The sequence below is a fragment of the Artibeus jamaicensis genome, unplaced genomic scaffold, assembly GCF_021234435.1.
Source record: "Artibeus jamaicensis isolate MK-2021 breed Jamaican fruit bat unplaced genomic scaffold, CSHL_Jam_final scaffold_614, whole genome shotgun sequence".
Lineage (NCBI taxonomy): Eukaryota > Metazoa > Chordata > Mammalia > Chiroptera > Phyllostomidae > Artibeus > Artibeus jamaicensis.
In genome coordinates this window covers 4,894,384-4,910,076 of record NW_026522050.1, presented here as the reverse complement: position 1 = coordinate 4,910,076, position 15,693 = coordinate 4,894,384, and the positions used below count along the sequence as shown (strand labels likewise).

At 42.9% G+C, this 15,693-nt stretch overlaps 1 protein-coding gene and 1 long non-coding RNA gene across 3 annotated transcripts in view; one reads left to right on the top strand and one right to left on the bottom strand.

Moving 5' to 3' along the window:
• The window catches only part of LOC119043717 (uncharacterized), a 32,816-nt gene that overhangs the window by 3,734 nt on the left and 13,389 nt on the right, over positions 1 to 15,693 (top strand). The window contains exon 2 of the long non-coding RNA XR_005081468.2: positions 1,085 to 1,240. This is a non-coding gene — a long non-coding RNA (uncharacterized LOC119043717). The remainder of the gene's footprint in view (positions 1 to 1,084; positions 1,241 to 15,693) is intronic.
• On the bottom strand, positions 1,154 to 15,314 carry CBLIF (cobalamin binding intrinsic factor). 2 transcript variants are annotated; one of them, XM_037137809.2, is made up of 9 exons: positions 15,199 to 15,314; positions 14,112 to 14,288; positions 13,225 to 13,338; positions 12,271 to 12,411; positions 10,569 to 10,750; positions 6,931 to 7,108; positions 5,348 to 5,549; positions 3,241 to 3,359; positions 1,154 to 1,258 (listed from the first exon to the last, which is right to left on the bottom strand). In XM_037137809.2, exons 1-9 carry the CDS (start codon positions 15,275 to 15,277, stop codon positions 1,197 to 1,199), a joined length of 1,254 nt encoding a protein of 417 aa, XP_036993704.2. In that variant the 5' UTR covers positions 15,278 to 15,314; the 3' UTR covers positions 1,154 to 1,196. The 2 variants fall into 2 exon arrangements, with proteins under 2 accessions (XP_036993704.2, XP_053515144.1); XM_053659169.1 differs by lacking the exon at positions 1,154 to 1,258 and having other exon boundaries at positions 3,170 to 3,359.

The window sequence follows — 15,693 nt, the reverse complement described above, 5'->3', positions numbered from 1 at the left end:
TATATGAGAGTTATATATATGTGTATATATATACATATATATATATGAGAGTGTATCTTTTTCTAAGCTTCTAGGACACAAATGAATGAGCAAATTGAGACAGATGTCTATTGTATTTAAATTGTGTATAATTTTTAATGAGCAAAAAGTATTTGGTGTATATATATATATACATACAGTATGTATATTTAAAGCATATATATACTGTAATAGCATATCTAAGGTTCATACTTTAATTGTTCCATCATTTTGATCTTGTATATCTGTGTTCACTTATCATTCTCCCTTTTATATAACTTTCAGAATTGGGATATTTGGAGGGTCAAAGTTGAGTGTATTCTAGGTGTTTGATTCAAATTTTCATATTCTTCTCTAAAAAGTTTGTGGCAGTGTTGACTCTTAACAGCAGAGATTAGAATTATGATTGTCTTTTAAAGCTTTCATGTATACATATGCCAACATATATTGTGGGTTTTTAGATTTATCTGTATTTAGTGTGTAAAATTATATATATTTATATGAGGTGGAATTATAGATGTATATCTATATTTACTATCTAAAATATATTACATTTTGTGTTAAATGTTAAATACAAATTATATTTAAATTAAATGTGTACTCATATATAAATTATATAAAAGTATCCATTTAAACTTGAATTTACCCAGAACAAATATTGGAAATGGAAGTGGACAGTTATGACATTAATATCATTTGCTTCATTCTGAACTATCTGGGGGTCTCATGAAGTAATTCTGGCCATTTCATGTGTATGTGTATGTTTATATGTTCACACAAGTGGTTAGAAAAAGAGTACTTGCTATATCATGCAAACATAGCAGTTTCTAAAATATATCACTTCATTTGCAAAAATAGAGGAGTGCATTGGTTGATTAATCAAGCTCAGATTGGTCCCCCCAAACATCAGCTGGGCTGTCCCATCATCTCCCGTCACCCTAGGTTTGACTGAAACTGGTGGTCAATGCCTTCAAGAAGCCACATTTTGTTTTCACAGGTCACAGATGTTAAGACTCTAGAGAAGTTTGCATCATTTATTCTACACACAGTTTCCATGTTTTTCCAGGAATATGGTACCACCACAGATGTCCACTGTTTGGCATAGATTCGAAATGATGCGAAAAAAATTCCAGCCATCCTTTGGAGAGATGTCCAGTAGAACGTGAACCACCTTGTCCTTAGTACTGGGTGAAATTGGCTGTGATGTGCTCGTGATTGAAAGGTACGTAGTCAGCAACTCCTGGAAACAAGCACAGAGGGACAGGAGGTTGCCAAGGTGCTTATAACCATTCCCTCCTCCCAGAGGATCGGCCCATCATTAGAGAAGTAACGTCACTGTGAAGTGAAATGGGCAGCCTGGTGAGTGTGGAAGGGGTGTGGAATTGAGATTTGGGGAGCCCTTGTTTCCAGGCTCCAGGCAGCCACGTGGAGCATGATTTTTGGCAAACCCCTTACATTGTGTGAGCCTCATACATGAAATGGCACAAGTAATATTTACCCTGGATTAGAATAATGACTACTAGATGCCTAGTATAGTACCTGACATACACGTGTTCAATAAATGGCGATTATTATGAAAATGGCTTATTTAAGCCAGCTTTTGAGCATTTGTGGCAGGAACTGGAGTTCACTTTTGATGTTTTTGAGAATTTTTGTCTTTCAGGGCAGGAAAGCTAGATGATGACAATGTTGATGATTAGCTTTGGCATCCAAACGAATAACGGTTCCAGGCCCAAATCCTTTTGGACCTCTGAGGACTTTCTGTTTCCCATTGCCTCCTTCAGAGAAGAGTAACAATTGACCACTTGAGAATAAACCTGAGTTAAGTTCCCTAGGCAATTCTTGAGATGAAGGTGGCAGGGGAACTGATACTAATAATGATTAGCATTTTGAACACATGCTGTGCAAAAGACATTGCACTTACTCATTTTAAATACATTATTGCTGATCCTCACAATAATGCAAGAAGTGGTGATTACTATGTGCATTCTACGGCTGTGGAAACTGGCTGAGAGAAGATTTACTACTTGCCAAATGCAGCTAGTAAATCAGAGAAAGAGCTTCTAACCAAGGCCCACATGGCTCTAAGGTCCTTATTACAGGCTCTGCCGCAATTCCACAAGTTCTGATTAGCCAGATTTTGTTAAATATATGATACAGACTGTCAGAAAAACATCCCTCCCACTGGAATCTTGGGTATTGAAGCATCTTTACAGAGCCCAGCCTCGGCTATGCTGCGACTTTGTTTGGCTTCGCATCTCTCTGCACAGTGACAATGGCAGGTTAACCAAGTAACATCACGCTCAGACAAAGCCACACACCACTGCCCCTTAACATGGAGGAAATTCCAGTTTTTGTGCAACAATTAAAAAAAAGTTTTGCTAAACTCTGGGATTTATTTGTCCTGCTCTCCCCCTGCACAATGCATGGACAGGCTTTCCTGTCCCTGGAGATGTGAAAACAAAACAGTAACAGCAGGGAAGGCGGAGAGTGGATTGTGAGTGAAGCTGTGGTATAGAGCTCATGCGCTCTGGGCCGGACTCTGCTCTGACATACACGGATGTGTGCCTCGTGCAAGCCCCTTCCTGTCTCTCAGGCTTCATTTCTTTCTGTTAAAAGAGTGTCACTAACACCTACCAAGCAGGTGCGTGAAACAAAAAAAATGTGACATTGCTACACGAATGGCTGTTATTCTGTCCCTCGTAGTTGTTTACTGCTGGTCGTGCGTTCACCGTGTGTTTGCTTTATACGTATGTGTTTATGTTTTCAGTCCCAAGGTGGCCATCGTCTTCGATCACATAATACTTTTGTGTCTTTTTTTTGGTCTATCTCCCATTATTTGCCTTTTCCTTCTTCAGCTCTTATTGTTTTAAGTAGATCAATCCACTTTTTTTGTTCACTAGATATTTTCCCAGAGTGGAGTTAGGATTCTGGACTTTTTTAAAAACCTACTTTAGGTAGTTATCCATCCTACTTATCTATCTATCTATCTGTGTATCTATGGCGTATATGTACACCATATATGGTGTACATATACACCATATATGTACTCATAATATGTTTGTGCATGTCCGTACATACAACTGCTCTACATATAATTATTGTATATGCACATACAATTTTACAATTATTTACCGATGAAATGAATGGATTAATTAAATAAGGAAAAGAAATATGTAGCCTTGGAAGGAGGAAATGCCCACATTTCTTCTATTCTCCCACCTTCAATCAAAGGTGTCACCCCACTGAGGAACTGCCAATACGTCTTGTGATTCACATTTTCAGCGATGTCGTTGATAGAAGAGACCATAAGGCCCCAAGATGTCATTGTGGTCTCGAATCTGAAGAATAAAACCATCTGTATGATTAATACCTCACTTTAGGTCAGGCAATAAAGGGTTAAGATGAAGGGAGGGACATTGAAATGATTTAAAGATCAGGTAAAATCATGCTTAAAAGAAAAAATGCAAATGATTGAAAAATATGAAATCACTTGGAATTAGTTGAAATTTAAATGAATGGATTTAAAACCAAACTATCAATAAGCAAATTAAAATGTGTAAATGTCTAACAAAGGGCAAATAATTAGGTGAGCAATGGCATGAACATCCAACATTGGATATTTTACAACTGTGAAAATTGTATTTTTCAACCATTTTCAGTGACATGGGAGGAAGCTTATGCAGTAATGTTAAGTGAAAATGTGGGATTCACATTTTATATGAAATATCAATCTGTCCCCTGTATATAGTGGATCACAACTAGTTGTAAGATGCATAGAGAAAAATACCTACAAAATTATAAAAAATAGCAACAGTAATTATATTGTGGATGGACTATAAAGGCTTTGTTTCCGTCTTTATGCTTCCCCCTCAAAAAACTTCTATATATATTTTAATTACATTTACAGTCAGAAAAAGAAAAATCAGGCAAAATTAAAGCCAAGCTCACAGAAGTAAAGTATATTCAGAGGGTTGTTTGAGTATTCTTGAAATGCAATTTTTATCCTGACTTGTCTATAGAAATTAGGGAAGGTTTGGAGGTGGGATGTGGGCAGCAGATAAATGACTTAACCTTGACCTTTGTCAGCTTTTTTCCTTGACATTGCCGTGCAGAATCTGGATCATGTCATTTTTCCTTTGATGTTTTCTCCTTTTGTCCTTTTCTGACCGGACATTTCCCCTTTACTCCTTCAATAGCTAAGTTTTCTTTAAATTTCTCTACTGCTTTCTCTTTTTGCAAACAATCAATATTCTACAAAGTCTCATTTTCTCTTCTGTGATTTATTTCTGTGTTCTACCCTCTCCCAGCAGGGCATAGAAGGAAGATGAACTTCAGAGTGGCTCAGCTCTGGGTTCAGATCTCAACTCTAGTAGTTACATGTTATGTGACCTTAGGAATATTTGTTAACCTCTTTGGGCCTAAGTGAGTCTGTCTATAAAGTGGGGATAATTAGCTCTGTCTAGGTTTTGTGTTCCGTCTCTTTTGATTGTCCTGACTTCTTTTTCTGGAACTTCCTCTATACCTCCAAAAGCTTCCGAATGTGTCTCTTTCAAACATTCACAATTAAATATATCCAGAGGAATTGCCTTTTGCTCTAAAAGTCCTTCTCTATTCCTGACACTCCTGTCAATAGTGGTGAAGCTTCTTTCTCTTGACCCCCACATCCAGCACTCACACAGCCCTGTGGACTCCTTGCTATGAGTCCATGTGTCCGAGATGAAGTCCTCATCACTTTATAGCTTCATTACTGTAGTCATACATGCCCTGGAATTTCACATTTTACAACATGACTTTTCATATTCAAATCTTGCAATGCTTCTGTGCAATGTGACATCCAGTCTCCTTAGCCTCGTATTTCAAGCTTTTTATATTATCACCCAATCTATCCTTCCAGGCTCAATTAAATCTCAAATTCTCTTGTCAAGCTGGCCTATCCATTGGTCCTGAATTCCTTGCCCATTCCTGTCTTGAATGCTGTGTTTTAGCCGTTCCCTCTCCATAGACACCACCCTCTCACATTTCCTGTATAGCACCTATTCTTTGAATGCTGTACAAAGTCATGAGCCTTCTTGACTATTCTAATCCACAAGGGACTCTCACTCCTTTGAATTCCTGTTTTTTAAAACTCTATAATATAGTAACCTGTGTGATTTAATTTTTCATGAGAGATTGCAGGCTCTCAAGGAGCTATTAAAAATAAAAATCTGTTAAATTATGAGAAAAATTATTTTTCCTAAAAAGTAAGGAAATGAAAGAAAGAGGGAGGAAAAAATGGGAATTCAGGTTAGGCTTGGGGAGAAAGGCTAACGCCACTTGGAGCACTCACTTGAACATGGGATTTTTGCGTTTTGCTTCTTCTAGGACCACAAGTAGCACGGATCCACCTCTCACACTAACTTCGGTGGTCACATTGAAGAGCAGCTCCACTCCCCTCAGCTGGTTATTGATGGTGTATATGACAGTGATGTTGGATGCGGCGGTGGGAACAGGACTAGGATAGCTGGGTAGAGTTGGTTGCACCTCATGATCTGTGAAGAGCAGGGAGGCCAAATTTGTTAAAGACTGTGGAGTCTGTATTAAAGGTGCAAAATCCCTGTGGTTGGCAACCCATCCCAGAGAACATTTCAAAAAATGGCAGTGAGTTTGTGGATTGTGCTGAGGAACTGATGCGACCTATGAAGCTCTCATTTCCAGTCTGGAGAACTGACCGTAGGCTGAAGCACTGACAGCTAGTTTCACAATGAGCACTGATTTTGTTAAAAGAATCTGTAACTTGAAGGGAGGGTTGGGAGTCCTAAATCACACATTTTGTGTGATACCGTTCCATTGTTGTGTTTTTCTGTTAACCCTAAGAATCTGAAAGCAAAGGTAGTGCATTTCAGAGTATTTAACAAAACACCTAAGCAACTATTGTGGAATCCTGGAAAGACTCTGTGGTCACCTGGTTAAGTCAGGGAAATCACTGGGAAGTGTTTGTGGCTGTGTCTGGCATGACTGGCATTAGGTTACTTAATTGTGGTCTCTCTAGACTGTGCTCTGAGGTAGAAAAGGAGCTTATTAACCTCTGCTTGTCTTAGGATGTCCCCACAACATAAAATAAACAATACTTTATCATAGCAGTTGAGTAGAAAGAAGAGTTGGAGGAATCTATACCAAAGACTAGTTATCTATGGAGTGATAACATACTTATGCAGAACTCCCACTTTCTAAATGCATATTTTGGCATTGTATCTCTGTATTATATTTGTAATCTGGTAAAACAAAGATATGTCCAATAAAAAGGCTGTGTGCCAGAATCCTGCCCCATCCCCTTGGTGGGCCGTGAGCCCCCAGGGATTCATATTTAGGTCTTGAAGGCCTGGCTGAAATGTCAACTCTGTTCTTCTCCTAAGCCTCCTGGAGAAAGTTAATAATGGATGATGGGTTACACCCTCTTTGATTTTGAACTGTATATGCTTTGTTTTTATTTACTAGTTACTTTATTCTTCCAGATATTGTGGGTTTTGTCTACAACTTTGTCAGCTGGCTTTGTAAAGAGAAGATATGATAAGATACTGCATATTTGGTATATTTGCCAAATGAATGAGTGAAGTTACATGTTATTTGATTGTTAGGGTCACAGGTCTTCCCTTTCTATCAGCATCTCACAAAGTGCTTTGCTTCTAGTAGGTGCTTCCTAAATGCATGCTGGATGAGGTAGACACAAGGGCCAAATTCTGCATGTAGGGTGGGACGTGGCTGTGTGTTCTCACACAACCCTGGGGGATTGGAAGTCAGAAGTGGCTCCACCTGCATGGAAGTAATGGGCGTAAAAAAGCCTGTATGCCTCTTGAGATCGATCCACGTAGCATTCCTGAGGTAAGTAGCCAGTTTATGACATGAGGAGAGACAGGTGTTAAGAGTTCTTACCAGGGATGCAAGACAGGTGCGGCACATCTAGGTATGTCTTGCCTTCCAGGGAAGGGAGGATTTGGGCAATAGACATGGGGTTCTGGAATTTCCCCTGCTTAATCTCATTAAGTACTGCGTCCATAGTCTTCTGGCAATTCCACTCCTTGTTAGGTTGCTTAGGTGACACAGAGAGAGCCTGGGATGGGGGGGGGGCGGAGAGCGAGGAGGGGGAGGGAGGGGAAAGGGGGGGAGATGAAGGAAGGGAGAGAGAGGGGGAGAGAGAGAAATTAAGCATAGCTGAGAGTTGGCCTTTATGTGCCTTATAAGGGATACACGTGATCATTACTCTCTGTGATCACCCACCCAGATCCGAGTTGAAGCTGCAGAGGAACATCATCTGTCTTGCTCACTGCTGCATCCCCACCACTAAGCTCAGTGTCTGTCACATAGTTGGCACACACTTAGATTCAGGGAACGCTACTGAGGCTGCTGGATTTACTAACAGTTCTAGAACAGAATGAGGGTGAGAGCTGGGCAAAGCAAGCCCCGGGGGAGTGTCCGTCTAGGACAATGTGGCCATCTAAACACAGTTGACCTCTTGTTTTGTGTTGTCCTGTGCACCCTTTGGTGGACTCCTCTCACACTTGTGATTGTGTTGGGACTGTCAGCCAGAGGCTCCACCACCCTGGCTGCAGGGGTGGACTCCTGACCTGGGCTGGAGTAATCATGCAATGTCATCCTCTGGGTGGCAGTGATTGGTGGGCACGTGCACTTGACGAAGTCCTTCCCTGATATCCAGACATTGGGAGAGAGAAGCATTTTTTTTCCCTCCTGGGGTTATCAGCAGGTACCATGTCAGTAAGCACTGAGCTGCTAGTGTCCATCTTCCTTGGCCACTTTGAAGGAGCCAAGGGGCAGGAAAGAATGACAAAAACCAGGGCTGAGAGGTTAAAAAGAGTTGTCCCTGATTATCATGATTGGAGCCCTTTATTCTTATGACTCCTGAAATCACCTAATCCAGCCCTGAACACCCCAGTTTGTATGAAATAGCTAAGTCTCCATTTTTTCCAAGCAATAATTATTTGGGGTTTTGTAATTTGCAAACTGAGTCTTGGTTAACACACCAAGCAATTCACTCTGCTTTGTTGATTTTTTTGCCTCATGGGCAAAATAGAAACTGTAACTCCTGCTCACCTCTGGGGGACCCTTATGGGATGATATGCAGCATCATTTTGCAATGTATGACGCATAACTATCATTACCACCTCCCTCTCTGTAGGTCTGTGCTGACCACGGCCACCAGTGAGTGTCAATGGGCTAAGATTGCCGATGACTGATTTACCTGAAACTTGAGATGGGAAATGGGAGAAGGGAGGGGGAGTCAGAAATGGCTCTGTGAGTAGCAGTGTGAACAACTAGACAATTCTGACAGGCACAACTATTGCCGTTGACCTCGGCAATAATGAACCGCACCTGCCAGAGGCCACTTCATAGGGCAGTTTGGTTTAGGGGCATCGGGTATGTACCCCTCAGCAAGCATACCTTGTTCACTTGTCATATTCACCTCACAAGTCCCTCTAAGTGTGGGATAACACACTACCAACACCAACACTCTAGGGAGGAGTAACATATTAAAGCTGTGATAAATCATTAATAACTTTGCATGCGAAGTTCATCAGACCCCTTTTCAAGTTACGTTTCTATTAGAGGAACCTGAAAAGCATGAGAATATTGATGGAAGAAAGCGGAGAACTTCTGGAACAGAGGAAATGCCTCGTGAGTGCCTCAGGGATGCAGCGGGGGCAGCTTAGGTCACTTGAAGGCCACTGACTTCCTAGAAGGGGGTGAGCGAAGGCTCAAAAGGAAGCTTAATGTCACCACCCTTCTGCCGGGAGAAACCTCCAGCAATTATTGAACACTGCACTGTGCCTGTGACTTTTAAAATACCTTTCCGAGCTTGTTATAATGAGGGAAAATGAAATTCAGGTAAATTCCATATATGCATAAGATGGTGGCATTTCTGCGATTTAAACCTAAGTTGTTACAGCTCCGGAGCCCTTTGGTGTTCTACGCTGGAACACTTTGAAGTGGAAAAAGGTCATATAGCACACACATAGAGCTTCCAGACTTCGGGCCGCCTGGGTAGACTCTGAAAATGGGCCATAAGAGGGTTAGGGGGAGGCTTTTTATCATCACTGATGGGAAATCCATGTGGCCTGTTATCTGCATATGGATGAGGTCCTGCCTTTTGATAGGAAAAGCTTTTCTTCTAAGGAATAGCTTATCAGAGTGTACCCTACAGGTGATAAAATCTAAACAGAATTCACAAACCAAACGAGGCAAATCAAACACCTCTCTGTCTCGTGCTGGGTGAAGCAAAGTTATTTTAAGTGACTCATGACCGAGCCGCATTTCCTAACCCTTTCCCACTGCCCCTGTTCCTCCACAAAGCTGTCTCAGCCTGGGCCCCGGGATTGGTCCTGTGTGATTTAGCCACGGGAACCCTCAAGATTTTGTTCCATAGCAAACTCTGTTGACCATGACATGACACAGAAGCTGACTTCTCGTTTGTTGCTCCTATTCATGGTACCTTGGAGTGAGGATTTTGTATTTGCTCTTATGTTTAGCATGAACCAATTTTTAGTCTGTTTATGCCTTTTGCATAATTTTTAATATGTGGACTGTTGATACCAGTCTCTGTCCACTGCTCTTCCCAAAGGGTTTCTAAGAGTAGTCCAGAGCTGTGGTAGGTTTAGGGCTGGCCTTGTAACTCCACGACTCTGTTTCCTGGGCTTTCTGAGTTGGGAAGTTCATGATCTCTTGTTTCTCTGTTAATCCCATAGGGCATTTTGAGACTTTGAAGCACAAACTTATCAGTTTGGGATAGAGCACTGGGCCATTGATGATCCTTTAGTTTCTGATTCCAGTTGGCTATCTCTCTCCACTATCCATGGGGGCTTTTGCATGGGAGGATGCTGCCCTAATCAACCCTAATCAAGCAGCATCTTATCTAATTTAAGCCTGGGAATCTATACTAGGGAAGCATAGTATGGACTTGTTGCCAGACACACCTGGCTCCACCTTGTACTGGGGCTCTTTGTGAGGTGAAAATGAGACCAAGATCGAAATAGAGCTTGACCAAGATAGGGTGTTCAGTCAGCGTTAGATCATTTAAATTAATCATTTTAAATACAAGCCCCCCTTTTATTTTGGTTCAAGATGAGGGTTTATAAAAAGAATACTGACTGGCAAAGTAAAATTAGAATAATTCAATATTTTTGAGGACCTATATTAATATCTTTATTTTGTATATTTTTATACACCAAGTTTTCATTAGTCTATAATTATTATGAACAAACTGATCGTTATTAATAATAAACCAATACATTTCTTGGATCCATTTGTTTCTTTTTTTCCTAAGGAAGAGAAAATAGTTCAGGTAGATTTGTTTTCACTTTGCCTATAAACTAGGGAGGAATTAACACTTAACCTGCATCTTACCAGTAGAGAAACTGAGGCACAGGCACCACAAGGAATTTATCTAAAGTCACACTACCTGGTCTTTCCTACAGACATGAGAAGAAGCTTGGTCTCTTGACCCCACAATCTGATCTCACCGGCATGGACCCAGTGAAGAGCATCAGTGACGTGTTTACCTGCATGGCCAGGCCAGTACTGTAGATGTCCCCGATGATGCCATTGTCTTTGATCCTCAGGCTGATATTCTCCACAGTATCCTTTAGCACCTGACCAAACAGGGTTCTGTAACCTTCCTCTGACCCTACAGGGATCTTGTTGTACATACAGGTCAGAGCCAAGGTCACCATCGCTCCGGTGTCTGTGAATTATAGGGGAATAAGACAGCCACACCACAACAATATGGTCAGCGAACATTTGCTGTGTGCTTGTTGTGTTCCAGGCACCTTATCTCCTTGACTCTTCAGGACAGTCTGTGAAATAGGACCTATAATTATCTCCATTTGAGGGACCAGACCATGGAGTCTCTGGCTGAGTAACTGCCCAGGCCCTGAACCCACAGGTGGTGGTGTCTGTATGACACCACAGCTCACACTTTTAGTTCATGTCGACTGGCAGTGTATTCGATCCTGCTTCTCTTATCTCAGTGTTTACCTTTCAAAAAATGTCACTGGTTCTTGAAGACCTAGCCATTTCCCCCTCTCTGTGAAGCCTTCTCTGGTCACCTCAGCACAACAGGCAGTCTCCTTCCTGAACCTCTGTGGCATCGGCTGTTTATACCTGTTCAGCAATCGTGGCGCTCTGTTGCTTTGTTGTTGCTGTGCTCCGTGAACTCCTGGAGACTGGGAGCTCAGCACCCCCACAGTAGCCAGGACAGGAGCTTTTTCAGTCTTTTTGTGGGAGAACATGCGTGGGCTGAGTGAACGAGCTCTGGCATGACAAGACCAGGGCAAATAAAAGCCTTGCCAAATGACATCTTTTCTTTCATTGATATTCCTCCCTGTCCCCATCTCCACCTTAAAGTTGAGTGACCTCATTAAAGGTGACAGAATTGTTCACACCGGTGCTGTAAAAAGATGTCCCAATTCCCTGGGCTGTCAGAGATGCTCCAGATGGGACATGGAAGCCAGTCCATTCTCGACCCACAGTGGGGAGACTTGGGTGAATATCTATGTGCTTGTTGGTATGAAGGAGCTTGAAGTAAGAGAGGTTGCTAATGAGGCTTGTATAAGGGGGTGGAAACCTGAGAGAAGGCCTTTGCTTAGAGAGGGCAGAGGAGGAAAGGTGGCTGTGTGTGAGAGGCTTTGTACAGAAAAGGGATCATGAGATGCAGAAGGGTGGGCCCAGGAAGGACGTGGTGTTGTAGGGAAGTGTCCGTTCACAAGCAACCATGCGCTTGCAGAATGAAGGACCAAGATGGTTCCACTGTATCCCCAAAGGGGCGCACGGCAGGCTTAGGGTCCAGAGAGCTGCTGTTTAACTGACAGAACAAACTTGGGTGTTGTAAGGAGAAGCTTTGAGAAGAATAGAGTGTGGACCATTAGTAGTGGTAAAAGAGAGGGTTCAGAGCAGAGCTGAGTTCAGGCATTATTCAACCATTCACCCGGGAACAGCTCCTGAGAAGCTGGTGCCATGTTTATTGTTCCCAGTGTAACTGGGATTCTGTAATTGTCAGACATTTCAAGTATTGTTTTGGTTTCTATGTTTTACTTCATTTATTCCTTAACTGACACGTCCAGCAAATATTTATTCAATATCACCCCTCTACAGACATTTTCCTGGGCCCCAGCTCTTCCCCTTCCTCGTTTTCCCTCCAGCTCTACCATTTATTGCCCTTGACATTCCCAGCTCCAGACAGTCTGAAAGTGGCCACCAACTCACCCACATTGAAGGGAGAGGAATTGGCCAGCACGGTCTTGGCAAAGCGGGTTGCTATTGGTAAGGTTGTCTCAGGGTTCTTCTGGCACAGTGCCAAGATCGCCAGACTGGGTCCGTAGAAGCTTAAAGCCTCGGCATTGGGGCCTTGGGAGGGAGTAGAGGGCCTTCATGAGACTAACACCCACTACAGTGAGGACATTTGTGAAAAAAGAAAGGCAAACCTTTTAGATAGACATTGCTAGAAAACCTGCCTGAAAAGAAAGACACCATATTGGTGAAAATGCTGTCTATATTTCTTTTCTTTTAAAAAAATTTTATTTACTTACTTTTATTTCTTATTGTTGTTCAATTACAGTTCTCCCCATTTCCTCCCCCCATTATTCTCCCCTGCCATACCCACCTCCACCTCCCACATTCAATCCTCCCTCCACCCTGTTGTCTTTGTTGTGGGTCCTTTATACATGTTCCTTGGTGACCCTTTATTTACTTATTTTTAGAGAGAGGGGAAGGAAGGGAGAGAGGGAAAGAAACATCCCAAACCCTTAACCCAGGCATGTGCCCTGACTGGGAATCAAACTGGCAACTTTTTGTTTTGTGGGACGATGTCCAACCAACTGAGCCACACTGGTCAGGGCCCGTCAATATTTCTCAGAATAATATTCTGAGAATGAAATTAAAGGGATGAGACTGTAATTAAAAGGATGGTGCTGTCTTCAGGCGTGTCCTTCAGGCACGTGTCCTCACTGTGGTGATGGCACGGAAAGTCTGTGGCCTGGGGCTAGTGGCCTTGTGGATCGGGAGTAAGTAACACCCCCACAGAATTAGCAAAGGGAACCTGAGTGGAGGTACATCGTCTCTTTCCTAACTTTGCACCCTCCCACCCTTTTCTTTCTAGGCGTAAAGTTCTCAGGAAGGACCATTTGCCGCACTCTCCCCTCCCTTCCAGTGAGGTCTTACGTGAAGGTGCCCAGTTCTCCATTTGTCTCTGCAGAATGGATACTTGATTCCCGGGGTCTCGGCAGGAGGAGGTGAGGGCTAGGATGTAGAGTGCGAGCTGGCCGATGGTCAGGTCTGTAGGGCAGAGGAAAAAGAGTGAAAGGTGTTTTCAGCCCAGAGAAAGCACCGCGGGGGCCAGGGCTGAATTCTCTGCTTTTTTCCAGATCATTTTGATTTTTTAAAAAAATAACATGATTAGTTTTGATCTGTCTTAATTCTTAAGGAAAGAAGTATGGGAAAATACTTAAGGAACATTTAATCTAGTGGCCTCTGTGTGACTTGACAACCCCACCGAGAAGGGAGAACCCTGCTATTTGTTTAGAAAAAAACAACAAGAACTCCTGTACAAATTCATATGTGAGAATTCATATTAGTTGCAAACTAATTGTAACTTTATTTTCTAACTTGAGTGTCAAGGCAACTCATGTGGGGTAGCAGAACAGAAACTTGATTATCATGATCCTTGTTATTATTACTATAAGTGCAATTGTTATTGGACTTACTCACATTTTGCAAATGGGGGGAAAATGAGGTTGAGCAGGCTCACAAGACCTGGTCAAGGTCACAGAGTTGATAAGTGGCAGAGCCAGAGTGGGGAGCCTGCCGTTTTTACATCTTGTCTAGAGTTCTTTCTGTAGTACTGTCCTCCTCTCTGAATGTCCTGATGTCACACATATTCCTTTCCAAGAGTTTTCCAGATGTGTCTGGAAAGGTGTTGGGAAGATTCGGGTATAATCAGGGGCAGGACTGGTGTTGGGGCTGGTGCAGCAAGTTGGGATCTGGGATGGTGAATCATTCAGGGAGCGAGACTCGGGGAGCATGTGAATGGGGAGGTTCTGACTTCTTACCGGCTGTGTCACTGGCCATGAGCTTGTAAGTCAGGAGCTTCTGGGCCTCCAAGTTGTAGGCTCCGACCAGGTTCATGGCAATCAGGATGCTAGGGTTGGGGAAGGCTGAGCTGGTCACGGAGTTCTCCATTGACACCTGTATGCCGTCAACCAAGGGCTGCTGTGCAGGGGGAACAGCTGAGAAGAGACAAGCCATATACATATTTTTTAATCAGGGAATCACAGGTGTGTAAGCCAATACAAAAATAATTTTATTTCATTTTAGTTGGGTGTGTGAAATGCCAAAAACCTGTAGTCTGTGTTTTTATTTATTTATTTATATAATAGTTCTATTGTTGTTCAAGTACAGTTGCCTGCATTTACCTCCTACCACTTCCACTCCACTCCAGCCGTCCCCACCTCACTCCCCTGAGTCCTCCCCACCCTTTGGTTTTGTCCTTTTGTGGCTCAGTGAGCCATTTACAAAACCCCTCACCATCCTCCTCTCTTCACAGAAACTCATTCGCTATGTTTTTTAGGGGAAGACAGGATTAGCATTTTAATTCTTTGGGATGCCCCTTTCGGGGTGATTTCTAAAGAAACATGGAAAAAACAATGAGATTTTCTTTTGAGGCCAATTAGTCCCTACATCTTCTCAAATAATTTTTATCTTTCAGAAACTCATTTCTCATTTGACAACTTCAACTGATATGGCTCCTGGACAGTTTGTATTCACTGTAGCACATTTCCAGAAATCAGTTTTCCTAGCATTTTTTCCTCCTTCTTATGTGACAAATTAATTAAACATTTGGGATATGAGTCAGTGAGGACCCGAGGTCCCCACTGGTGGTGGCGCCTGGTCAGGTCAGTCACTGAGCGTCTTGTCTTTGCACCGTCCTTCCTGCACCACTACTTACTCGCCTCTCAGAGAACTTACACAGGGAAGAGGAACCGCACACACTCACACCCTGACTCACCCCCTTTGGAACCCCCATAGTGACTGCTGTTTTCCACCACCTTCTCACCAGCAGACCTCAGCGTCTGAGGTTTCTGCCTATCCCTGGGGCAACCGCTTCCCTGAGGTCCTTGGGAAACACTGCATACTCACAGCATGAGCTTTGGGTCTGGGTGCTGGTCACAGCCATAGCCCAGAGAAGGTTCAGGAGGCAAAGGGAAAACCAGGCCATGCCGCTCTATCCTGTTCTGCCCATGTCTCCCGTTCAAAAATCCCAGTATTATGAACTGGGGGTGTTTCTCTACTTTCTCTTATATATACTTCTCTTTATGGAACAGTCTGCCTTCCACGCCCAGCCCAGCCACTCCTCACCACCTCAGCTGACCTCTCCCTAATAGAACTCATTTCCATTTGCTTATCTAAGTCTACTGACTATACAGACCCACCAGGGTATCTGAAGGTGACTTCTAGGTAGCACAGTCATATGAGAAACTTGGGCTGCACATGCAGTGAAGGCCGTGATGACAAAGTGCCCTTTACCAGGATCCTGGGTCTTTACACTGAGAATAAACAAGACCTCCTCCCAGGCTGCTTTCTACCCTGTCAGACAACTCTGTCTACCAGCAACTGCTTCCCTGAGGTTTGGGC